Consider the following 12749-nt stretch of genomic DNA (forward strand, 5'->3'; position numbering starts at 1 on the left):
TTGAAGGCCAAAACCCATATGGTGGAACTATAGGATTAACAGAGCTGCAAGAGATAAAAGAAGATGGTGGAGAAGGTATAGGGGCACACAAAGGCAGGAATACTATGCCAAATATAAGCATGGAATGAAAGAAACTGGAAATACAATAAGAAATGCAAAAAGAGCATACATGTCCAATCTGGCTGCAAACATCAAGAATGATCCCAAAGCATACTATCTGTATGCATGCATGAAGATGGCTGTGACAGAGACCATGGGAACCCTAGTTTATGAAAATGAAACCATAACTGACAAAAAGAGTAATGAGAGATATATTCAACCAGCAATTCATCAAGGTGTTTACTGTTGAAGACAAATGTAACAAAGAGTGAGGTTGTTTCCAAAGGGGGCTGTGCTCAAGGAAATTGACAACTCCATGGATGAAATTAGAAACTTGAACTACTAAATCCAGAAAAATCTCCAGGTGATGATATGATACACCCAGCTATACTGAGGAGCTTAACAACTGAGCTCTTGGAACCACTTGCAAGCATATTCAAGTCAAGCATCAAAATAACCAAGTTCCTAAGGACTAGAAAATGGGCCAACACAACACCTATCTCCAAGTTGGGATCCAAGAAGCTTGTTTCCAACTATCAACCCATCAGTCTGACATCCCAGATCAGTAAAGTTTTAGAATACTTCATCTGAGATGACATCATGACATCTGAGACATGAAATGATAAAAGGTTCACAATATGGTTTTCTTCTAGCAGTCATGCTTGACCAACCTTTTGACATTTATGAAAATTACAATGAAATACCTCGACATGGGATACCAGTTGGTGTTGTGTACTTAAACTTCGTGAAGGCCTTCAATAAGGTCATACAAGAGGCTGGATCTGAAGATTAGAGCCCACAGACTTGGTCCACAAATAGTAAACTGGATTAAAACCTGGCTTCAAAATAAGAAGCAACAAGTCATAGTTTGAGGACAAAGATCCAACTAAACACAGGTCCTCAGTGGGGTACCTCAGGGTTCTGTCCTCAGCCCCCTCCTGTTTATTATGTACATAAATGACTGCTCTGTAAGATTCTAAAATTTGCCAATGACACAAAGATATTTGGAAGAATCACTAGCCAAGAAGATATAGACAACACTCAGTACAGCCTTCATAAGGTTGAGGAGTGGGCAAAAGATTGGCAAATGGAATTTAATGTTGACAAGTGTGAGTATCTGGGATATGGTAACCCACAGCAACTATACACATTAGGATGAAAGGAGTTAAACAACAGTGACAGCAAAAAGAATCTAGGAATAATTATGAAAATTGCATTTAATCCAACTGATAACATAACCAAGGTGATAAAGAAAGCAAACCAAATCATGGGGAACATAAGATGAACAAGACCATTTCAAACATAGCACGACTGTATAAATCTCTCGTCCACCCACACCTAGAATACTATGTGTAGGCATGGAGGCCATACAACCAGAAAGATGTAGACATGATATAAGGGGTACAAAGGTGAGTAATCACAATGATCCCAACCCTAGTTCACAAAACATAAGAGGAACATCTCAAGAAAACTGGCTTGCTTTTCATGGAGATGCAAAGGCTAAGAGCGGTCTTAATAAAAGGGTAAATTTTTAGTTGTGCACACCTATGTGATATAAAATAGCAATAAAAAATTAATTTTTTAAACTATAATACATCAACATAATATACGATTTTCTTGGCAGAAATCAGTAACAAAAAAGTTGCTAAAACCAATTTACTAATAAATGAAGTCATGGTGGTTGAATGATGTCATGTTTGTTTTGATAGATTAAGAGGTTGAAGAAATGAAAGGATGATAAATTCGTCTATTCTAACCTAACCTACCTATGTAACCTAACCTATATTTAACAACTCAGCACCTTAAATTCTGGAGGTCATTCGGGTCATCGTCGTCGCCATTGTCACAGATGCTGACGACTGTACCTCTGGCAACTAACAGATAATGGCAGAACCCCATGTTCTCTCATAAAGTCCAAGGAAGCCCTATTGTCTTTGTAACAGCACTTATTAATGTCATCTGTAGTTGAAGAATATCTGGTCCAAAATGTGAATGCATTCATCTGACTGACAGTGAGTGGACTGGACAGACAGCAGCATGGCATCCATACCATATCCTAGCAGCTTCATAATAATAATAAACAGTTTATTGGGTAAAGCAGCATTTCTGCTGAAAATATACATCCTACAAGATTATAACAATATAAAAATATGACAGTGTAAAGATGTTACAATCATTAAAAAAACTAGACAAAAAACAGTAAGCTAAGTAATAGGTGTGTAGTACAACGATGTTAATTCTTGTTGTTTAACCAGGGTGACTGCAAACGACCTCAGACTCTGAAGATAGCGGTCAGCAAGGGTGGGTAGTCCTAGTGTGGTGAGAGCGTGCTGGTAGGTGGTGTAATCTTTGCCAAGGATTGTGCAACAGGCTCTTCATTCGTTAGTAGATATGCTTGTAGCAAGGTTTTTTGTTATTTATTTCTGCCAAGAAGATTGCATACTACATTCATGTATTTTAATTTATAATATTTAATTTTCTAATGCTTTATCGCATAAGTGTGCACAACTAATACCAATAATAAAAGTCCACAAGATAATCATGAGCAACATGGAGGAGCTGAGGACTGAGGACTTTTTAGTGTCAAACAAGTAACAAACAAAGGGACATCACATCAAGATCTACAAACAGACAACATTAGGAAGTACTTTTTCTCTCAGACAGTTACTGAGGAGTGGAACAACTGCCAAAAGAAGAGGCAGTCTCGACCACAATGAATGGCTTCCACAATAAGCATGCAAAATTATTTAGGCATGTGGGGGGAGCAACTCAAGAGCCAGCATAGGATAACTGCTCCAGTTCTAATCCGACTGCCTGTGGAGTACATCGCTCATGCGAGGATGGTAAGTTCAAGTACCCTAATTATCAACAAATTTTACCGGTAGCAAGTAAAATGTACCACAATAAAAAGTAACTTTACTATATAAAAATACATTTAAGCAGGTTTATTATTCTTATTCACTTGGTATTTGTTTAACTTCTGTTCTTTTATATATCCCATGCATTACATGAGGATAACAACATGCATGGAATTTACCATGGAACATTTCATAAAACTGAATCTCCGTTCTGTCGTCCTAAAATAACTATCCTACTAAAACCATTACGGTAATTTCTTACCTCCAAGAACCAAGACTTTCAACTTTTCATCACTCATGGCAGATTAATTAATTAAATTATTTAGTGTGACGTACTTCACACGACGTCTACTTCTACTAACATTCACACCCCTACCACCTCACAATTCAACTGCAGTGGGCACACAGTAAACTAATCTGCTATCGCCCCTCGTCCGAGAATGTTGAATCGGTTTCGAAAGCCTTGTTAGACGATATAAATAAAAAACAATTCCTGCATAAAAAGGTAGTTTAAACTGATATAGAAATAATATAATAAAAATATTTTCTGAATGTTTTTTGTTATTACATAGTGAATTATTCACCATAACACCCAAATGCTTCAGCAAAGGCAGTTTGGTGATAGAAACGGGATGACAATAACTCCAAAACACAGGAATTGCATATTTAGTTGCAGTAGACCATATAGAAAGGTCAGAGTGCAGTAGATGAAGTAATTTTTCTAAACTACCCAACCCCTTTTAGATATTGTTTTCTAAAATATCCCAGTCGATTCCACCGTCGCAATTGTCATAATTCTATTAGAATACGTGTTTGTAACAACGGATTTCCGGAGATCCCCGAGACGCGCAGCCATTTGGGGTTAAGTGAAACATCGTTTGCTGCGATATCACGAAGTTTATTTTCAGTCTGCATGCTACAAGAGGTTAACGCCTACTCCTTGGGCGTAAGCCAGGGGCCTGGCACAGGGTAAGGGTATGATATACTGACCTACTTCTGACCCCCTGTTGCCAGGTGAAACTTGTAGGTAGAACAATATAGATAGATAGATATGTATAACATAAAGACATAATAAGGCAAGGGAAACATTTACATATAAATGAGGAACTTGCTTGGCTATTGTGTATAAGTATGGCTAATTCAGGGCTGACCCTACTCTTCACAATGCTAACCCTTTCCTGGTCATCCTTACTACATTATTCCACCAACTCAACGAATAATGGTAACCTAACTGTGGCTACAAGTCACTATAACTGTTCCAATGTTAGCATGGGGATGTCTCTCGGTTTCGTGAGTCCCCTTGATCTGTCCTCTCTTGTTGGAGTTATGGGTGTGTTGGGGATTCGGTGTGTATGTTTGTAATATATTTCTCAATGTAGTTAGTGTCTCTCCTATTTCCCCAGTTACCTTATGTTCGTTTGTAGCACATGCCCCTTCTCCTTCTCCCAGTTTAAATCCTCATTCAGCTTTTTCGTCCATTATTGATTAATATCCTCTAATTTATGGTTCTACCAAAACTGTAGACACTGACGCGCTACATTCCCTTTCAATCTCATCCGCTATTTCTATAATTCTATTTGCTAATTGCTTAGGATCTATTCCGTCTCTGATGTCATTACTTCCAATCCACAGGATACACAAGTTGTGTCTCCAATAATGCACAGGCAGGTGGGCTTCAGGTTAGCTAATGGCGTAAATCCCACCGCTGCCACCAAAAATACGTAATGCCAGAATGTCGAATACGATTATATTGTCAATCAATCCCACCACTGTTATACCAAAATATGAAGTGTCACTCCCGACAACTACTTTAGGTTATCAGTGAATGGAAGGGTGAGATGTACAGTACGCCTTCATAAAATCGTGTCCAATCCCGAACACCACTTATTAGGATGACGATTAGTCAAATATATGTACCGGTATGCACTGTGATTGGGAAATCCTACGTTAAGTCGGATTACTTTGACTAGTAATCGCTGCCACCATCCCAACCACTATACTCGTATATAATAGAACACGTGGTAACTCGTGACCAACACAAGATTTTATTCCATTCTCCCCCTTATATGCCGTTTTTGTGTTACTTATATTTACGAAATCCAGATTAAAATTAATTAAAGAAAAATTCAATTTTACATCCAGTTGATATAGTGATATATGATTTACAGTTACCTACTTAATTGTACTCAAAATAAAATTAATATTTTACATACATACACTCATAACAAACACGTCATGGGGGTTAGATATATAACTCTTCCCCACCATACAAGGATGTTCGTATCTTTCCTTTGAGATTCCTATCCAATTATATACTAATTTAAACTACTTATAATGAATAAAAAATTTACCCTGGATTATTATTTACGAACAATTTATGAATTATAGAGAGGTAGCGAAAAGAAAAAGGGCTATAAATTCAACGCTTCAATGGCGTGAACAGAACGTGTGGGAATTACGTATCTAATAGTCCAAGAACTGGGGGCCATTTATTTTCTGGAGAGTACCAAATTTCTTATGGGTGTTTTTGGAAAGGGTCTACCTTAGGACATCTGAAAATGCGGTTCTTAGATTTGGCCAGTGGTGGGTCTGGGTTTTATTAACCCTTTATGCTCGAAAATGGACTTGCCAAATGTACCGAAAAAATGGGGATAGGGAATACGAAAAGGGCCCTTACACAATTACCTCCTGATGGTATGGTAACAAACTATATATCAAATTAAAGGTCTTTAAATGCTCTTTAAGATGATATATGACATATGCAAATTAAGTCCATATCTGGGTCACCAGGGGTCAAAAGGTCATGGACAATGCTCAAAGTCCGTCAATTTGGAATGGTTCCATATGTTGGCTAATTATCAGCCCCAGATCAGTAAATAGCCACTAGCTACACTTGAAATGTAAATATTAGATATCTAGGCAGTTTTTAAAACTGATATGATGCCAATAATGCCAATATATGCAATGCAATAGGGCTTTGTATTGATCACTTAATTTCAGCGCCACCACATCAAGTTCAACATTTCGCCACCAGATGGCTATACTATAGACCACATGGTGTTTGGGTGTGGTCCAAGGTTGCTGTCACGGTTTGTTTTAGCATTTTTATGCTTCTAATATGTCTAATCACCTTTACTGTCCTATGTCACAAGGTTATGGTGCCTGATGGTAGCATATGAGATGAAAAAAGGTATGTGAAGATGTCATTTTTTTCTCAAAGTGAAAGTACATGCAGCACCATGTATTAGCTGTGTACACAAACATATAGCTAGGCCTGTATGCCTACATGTAGCCATACTGGTTGCATGGAGTTAGACTGCAGAGCCTGTAAACAGAGTTGAGATAGTCTTGATTAACCATTTTGATACTGAGCATCTTTTGACAAAACCCAATTGAGAGACTTGGCATCTTTACACTTACAGCAGCATGCACTGGCTCAGAACCTAGGTGTTTTTCAAGAATATTCAGAGGGCTTTTCGAACTGATAGAGCTCATTACCTGTTCGAGATACAGTTTTAAAGTAAATGACAAGTTTGTAGGGAACTAACCCGGCATTCCATAGAATTAGGGGGTACCTATGCTCGTACCAACATTTTAAAAACATCCCCTTTTGTAAGGGACGCGTCGGGGAGATCATGGGGTTACAACTAAGTTTTGGTTCATGTACATAGACGTAGTGCACATCTTTCTGCTGTTTGACAGGGCCTGCCGAACAAATGATGTAGCCCTCTTCATCTATGCTTTGGGGTTAATGTGTCCAATGTTTTTCTCAACCCACAAACCTAACTATGCTCGTTGGATGTCACTTTACTATTTGAATCTTCTCAACATGGAGACAACACATCCTGGAATCACTACTAGTTTTGAGGGAGGAGCACTCTCGGTTCGAAGGTCTAGGCACCCCTTCTCTAGAAGCGCTGTTGACATCACACTGGAACAAACAATAAACCGTGATGCGGCATCTAGGCATGGTGGTATTGCTTCTTTCACGCAGAACGTCAGTGCCCGCAAGAGGTGGACAGTAACAAGATCTTTCAGAGGGGCAGTCGTAAGCTGTCTGCTGGAGAAAGCAGGTATCATCCTGACTGATGATTCCGTGCAAGAGATGAAGCCATCCAGGATCAATAGGGATGATGGTGACCTTAGAAACACAATTCACCAAATAGAAGACACCCTGAACCCTTTCAGCATTGATGACGATTCCCTCTACTGTCTCAGTACAGGGAAAGCAGCCTCCAACAGTGTAAAAGATTATCTTTTTCACTGCATTGACAAGGGAACCGCCTTGCACAAAGAGTTTGTTGATGCCTGCAAAACAGATGGTGGGCGATTTGAACGCCCCATAAAACGCCAAAAGGTGAAAAACTTCAGCCAAGATGCCGTCAAATTCAAAGTGACCACCAAGGACAAACAAATCAAAGAAGCCAAGTGTACACGCGATCTTTTTGGACGTATGTACCTGGCAGTTTCTCAGAAACTCAACCTTGCCTATGTCCTTTCTTACCCCCTGACCCCTGTCCCACTGTCTTTGTGCCATATCATGGGCGATATGAACAAGACATCCAAAAGCAATCTCTGGGCGAAGCTAGAGGCGACCGGGACATCAGATGCTACACCACCAGATGAACCTGATGCGTATATAATAGACTTCATGTTTTGGCTGAGAACCCTTAGCATGCCACCAACCTTTGCAGGTATGGCCAGGACAATTCTGCAACAAGCCTGCAAAAATGCAGCTGTGGTGCATATTGTGGCTGACACGTACCCCGAGGGTCCTAACATCAAAGATGTTGAACATGATTTGCGGGAAGAAAATGCGTCACCTAGTTGTTCTTCATATTGCATAGGGCCATCTCAAAAGAGACCAGCTGACCTGAAAAGTGCTTGGCGTTCTCCTCAATTCAAGAAAGGCCTCTTCATCTTTTTGAGAGACGAATGGATGTCTCAGGCGTATGCACCAATCATTGCAGGGCATCAGCTCTACTTTGCCCTTGAGAATGAGTGTTACCTATACACATCTGATGGGAAAGTCATAAGTAGGACCCAAGTGCGCCCACTTGAGAGTGGTCACACTGAAGCTGACACCCGAGTTATATTTCATGCCCAATTTGTTGCACAAGTACATGACAAGCCCCCTGTGATTGTCATTCGCAGTGATGACACAGACGTCTTCATTCTTCTTGTTTACCATTGTAGGTTCATCTCGTCTCACCTTTGGATGGACGCAGGAGTGGACTCTAAGAATACTAGGCGGATGATAGATGTGTCACATCTTGCAAACATACTCACATCTAGAGTATGCGATGCCCTCCCCAGCTTCCACGCGCTGACGGGGTGCAATTATACTGCATCCATCATGAGAAAGGCAAAATGGAGACCATTTGAAATAATGAAAAAGAGTGAAAAATTCACTGCTGCTATTAGCAAACTTGGGGATACCGATGTGATTGACCAAGACGTCTCAGCAGTTGTAGAAGAGTACCTGTGCTCAGTATATGGGGCTCGTAACGTCAGTGGTGTCAATGAAGCAAGGCTTCAACTATTCAATAAATTGTATGCACCTAAACGTACCAATGACCCCCTTGAGAAGCTTAAAACTAGCGATCCTTGCTGCATGCCACCTTGTGAGAAGGTTCTTCAGCAAAAGCTCCGAAGAACCAATTTTGTAGCGTTTGTCTGGAAGAATGCTAGAGAGGCTAAACCAGTGGCATTTGGTCCTGAGGGCCATGGATGGGAAGTTGAGAAAGGCAGAATGAAACTTCTGTGGTTTTCAGGTCCAAGTGTCCCGGCAAACATAGAAATTGAAAGTTCTGACTTGCTATCGGAGGAAGATAATGAAGAGGAAATTGACATCCAGGAGTCATATTCCTCCGACGAAGAAGAACACCCAGACTTTTAGGTAGCTGCAAACATTCTTGCAGAATCATAATGTAGCAGTGCCAACCTGACAAAAATATGTTCATGAAACTCAGGCTTATACGTTGTCAATGACTGCTGTTTGGATAGATTTTCTTTATTGAATTCATTTATATAGGATACATGTAGTGTAGAACATGTTTAGGTCTGGGTTTGTGATGGCAAATAAATAATATTTATCAAAAATAAAGCTTATTTGCATGAAAATATTTTTCCCTAACGTATAGCCATCTGGTGGCGAAATGTTGAACTTGATGTGGTGGAGCTGAAATTAAGTGATCAATACAAAGCCCTATTACATTGCATATATTGGCATTATTGGCATCATATCAGTTTTAAAAACTGCCTAGATATCTAATATTCACATTTCAAGTGTAGCTAGTGGCTATTTACTGATCTGGGGCTGATAATTAGCCAACATATGGAACCATTCCAAATTGACGGACTTTGAGCATTGTCCATGACCTTTTGACCCCTGGTGACCCAGATATGGACTTAATTTGCATATGTCGTATATCATCTTAAAGAGCATTTAAAGACCTTTAATTTGATATATAGTTTGTTACCATACCACCAGGAGGTAATTGTGTAAGGGCCCTTTTCGTATCCCCTACCCCCATTTTTTCGGTACATTTGGCAAGTCCATTTTCGAGCATAAAGGGTTAATAAAACCCAGACCCACCACTGGCCAACTCTAAGAACCGCATTTTCAGATGTCCTAAGGTAGACCCTTTCCAAAAACACCCATAAGAAATTTGGTACTCTCCAGAAAATAAATGGCCCCCAGCTCTTGGACTATAACCGTCCGGCCACCTTTGTAAATATCACTGTACACCTAATGATCTAACATAACTCGTATCCTAACCTAATTTTTCTTTATCGTTGGGAGCGTGCACTCTCGGACAATATCCCTTTCACAAACGATTTCTTATTAGTTCTTATAATCTATTACAAAATATTCCTTCGATTGCTATGCTCGATCGATCCGTGTATTTGTATTTATGGTTAATCTCCCTACCCATTATATGTCGAGATGGATATCTCGACTCAGAATACCCATACTCAAGGGTATGCACAACAGTGCCACGAACGTGTTCGCATCACTGCACGAAGGCCCCGTATAATACTTCGTAATACTAATCAAGGTTCCCTTACTTCGTTTCGTGATGGAACATTTATGTGCTAAAAATACTACAAATATTCCTGTAATGAAACCCTGAACTGGAGGGTGGGAATTTTTCTCCTTCTAAATTTAAGGTTCCTAATCGATTTTTACATACGAATACGTCTTCATAACGTTATGGAGGGGTGGAGTGAGAGCTGCAATACTCACCATGCCCATACGTGACTTAGTCATGTAAAATAACGAAAAATAATACTCAATTAAATACCTGGCCTTATATATGTCTTGTTGGATATTCTGCAGCCATACAGGGAGGGCCTTTTATACTTTATAAGGGAACCTTCTACATGAAAAACTTTGTATTTATATATGTTAGGGTTATTTACTACAAAGGGGGTCCTAAAACATCAGAAATGGGATGAAAGCAGATCAACAGGTGTTGGAAGCTTAGACTTAACGATATGGAAATCCAAATTATGGACAGTTTTGGTACATTCCTTAAAAGACAGAAAACAAAACAAGAAGCACTGTTTTAAGTAAACTTACTTTCTCTCAGTATCCTGAGTGAATGAGCAGCCGTCAAACCTCTACGTAGCATGAGAAAGTTTATAGCAATGGAGGCAGAGCAAGGTCTTCCTTGTCTGCAGTGTACTAACACTTTGCCTGTTGAAAAATTAAACCACTGGTGTTGAAATCAGTGTTAATGAGGTGATGGAAGGATAAATGAAAGGTGGGATGATGAGATATAGACATTTTGGTTGTTGTTATTATTGTTGCTGCTGTTGTTAGTGTTGTTTTTGTCATCATCGTCGTTGGGTATTTTTAGTGTCAGTGAGTAATAGCACTGGATTTATACCAACTGCCCTTTCAGGCTCCTGCTAAATGTCCTTCACCTCTGACAAATTATGGTCATACCTGTGTTTTACCAGTCCTGAATGGTCTGTAAATATCTGGATGATTATGTGTGAGGGAACCTGGCACAGTGAATACCCTGTAGGTTATCTGTGTGGTAGCTGCAGTGGAGTTTGCTAAGGTGAACTATTTTGTTTAGGTTAGTTTCGATATGTTTATTGGCTATGAAGGATGGCCAGGAGTTTTGCCAGGCTCCAGGCTGGCTAGCGATCTCTCGCTGGTGGTCACTGGTGATGGCTGTCTCCTTCGTATAGCTCAGAGGACAATGAACTGCCTCTCCCATGAATGTGAACGACTGGGACTTAAGATCTCGACGACAAGAAACATAGCAATGTGTCTGAGGACGCGGAATCAAAGCTCCCATCTTATTCTTCAAGGCGACATTCTCCCCTGGGTGCTCACCTATCAATACTTGGTCATCTGGATCGACGTCAGGCTCTCCTTCGCTCCGGAGGTCAGGTACCTCTGTGAAGCTACGAAGACGAGTTTAAATCTCCTCAGAATAATGACGAGACCCCGGGTGAGTGCCGGTCACAAGGGCCTCCAGATGTAATATATTCAAGCGGCGGTGGTGGGCTGTGCTGCTGTGGCTCTCATAGGAGGTCTGTAATATTTCACTGAATCCCCAGTCATATTAGGGTTCCAGGGAACACTATTGCGGGTGATGCTGCCAAAGCAGCAACGAAGTTCGGCAGGATCACACTGCCCCCGGCACCTACAATCACACAGATCAAGGGCGTCACCATCAAGAAGGCCAGATTGTTGGCCAAGGCCGACCACAACAGCAATCTTCATACTTCAGAATCAGCACTGTGGTACAACCTCGTCACTTGGTAAGAGGCAGTCCACCCGCGTCCTTTATAGCTGAGAGAAGAAGCTGCTCTCCTCTCAAAAGGCACCAGTAATAGAATATCAAAAAAGAAATTCCAAAATAAGGCAAAACCTATCCAAAATGATAACATCTTTATCTACCCAATCTGAATAAAACAAAGACTCCAAGGCATCAAAAGCAATCTTGCTGGCCTGAGCTTGAGCACACATATAGTTAAGGGTGTCCAATTGAGATGTAAGGACATCAGCTAACTTATAGCACCACTGAAAAATATCATCAGCAAGTATCAGAAAACATTTTAAGAAATATAGCTCTAAATGTATTATAATTATAGTTCAATTTTTTTGGAGTCAAGACAGGAGGCTGCTATCGTTTCAGCTGCCAATGAGTTAGGAACAGGTTGAGATCTCACGAATGATATTTTCTTAGGCCAACTACAAACATTAGGGTGAACTATACTATCTTCGCATTGTTGTATGAATTCTACTACTGTATAATAGGGATCCTGAACTGATGATTTAATTATTGAAGGGTCTTGATGTAAAAGAGTAAATTTATGATGAGCCATCGTCTGAGATGGAGCTTGCGGACTACGAAATTAAGTAGCTTACTCTTAAATAATATAGTACCTTAAAACCACTTCTAATTAGCAGTAATACGAAAAATAACAAGAGCTTCTTAATACATTAATTATTGGGATCGCTTACAGAAACACGCACTATGAAGATAAACTTGGGCCAGCAATCCTCGCCGTACCTGGAAAAAATTGCAAACAACACAGATTCTTTACAAAAATATGGCAATTGAAAACGGCATCGCAAGTAAAATGGCCGAAAGAAGAAAAAAGAAAACGTAATTAAATATGGTCGCCGTCTGACATAGGCACCATTCGAGATTTATGTTAAAAAACAGAATTAAACAATATGAAAAATACATGAACTATCACTGAAATAGTAATTGAAAATAGTTACACGAGGTTGTCAAACAAAATTCAACATAATCAGTCTCT

General features: G+C 39.9%; 1 protein-coding gene across 3 annotated transcripts in view; it reads right to left on the minus strand.

Moving 5' to 3' along the window:
• Positions 1–3404, minus strand: part of LOC143038818 (dTDP-D-glucose 4,6-dehydratase) — a 101957-nt gene extending 98553 nt beyond the window's left edge. Inside the window, exon 1 of one of the 3 annotated variants that reach the window (XM_076208386.1) lies at positions 3220–3344. Coding sequence is in view for 1 of the 3 variants with exons in the window: in XM_076208385.1 (XP_076064500.1) it covers positions 3220–3256 (37 nt within the window). In the remaining 2 variants the exon portion in view is untranslated. Of the gene's footprint in view, positions 1–3219 lie in introns of all 3 variants that reach the window. The other 2 variants (XM_076208384.1, XM_076208385.1) reach the window with 2 other exon arrangements.
• Positions 3405–12749: the final 9345 nt, after the last annotated feature.

This window comes from Oratosquilla oratoria, chromosome 25, assembly GCF_046742065.1.
Source record: "Oratosquilla oratoria isolate Oo_2021 chromosome 25, ASM4674206v1, whole genome shotgun sequence".
NCBI classification, from domain to species: domain Eukaryota; kingdom Metazoa; phylum Arthropoda; class Malacostraca; order Stomatopoda; family Squillidae; genus Oratosquilla; species Oratosquilla oratoria.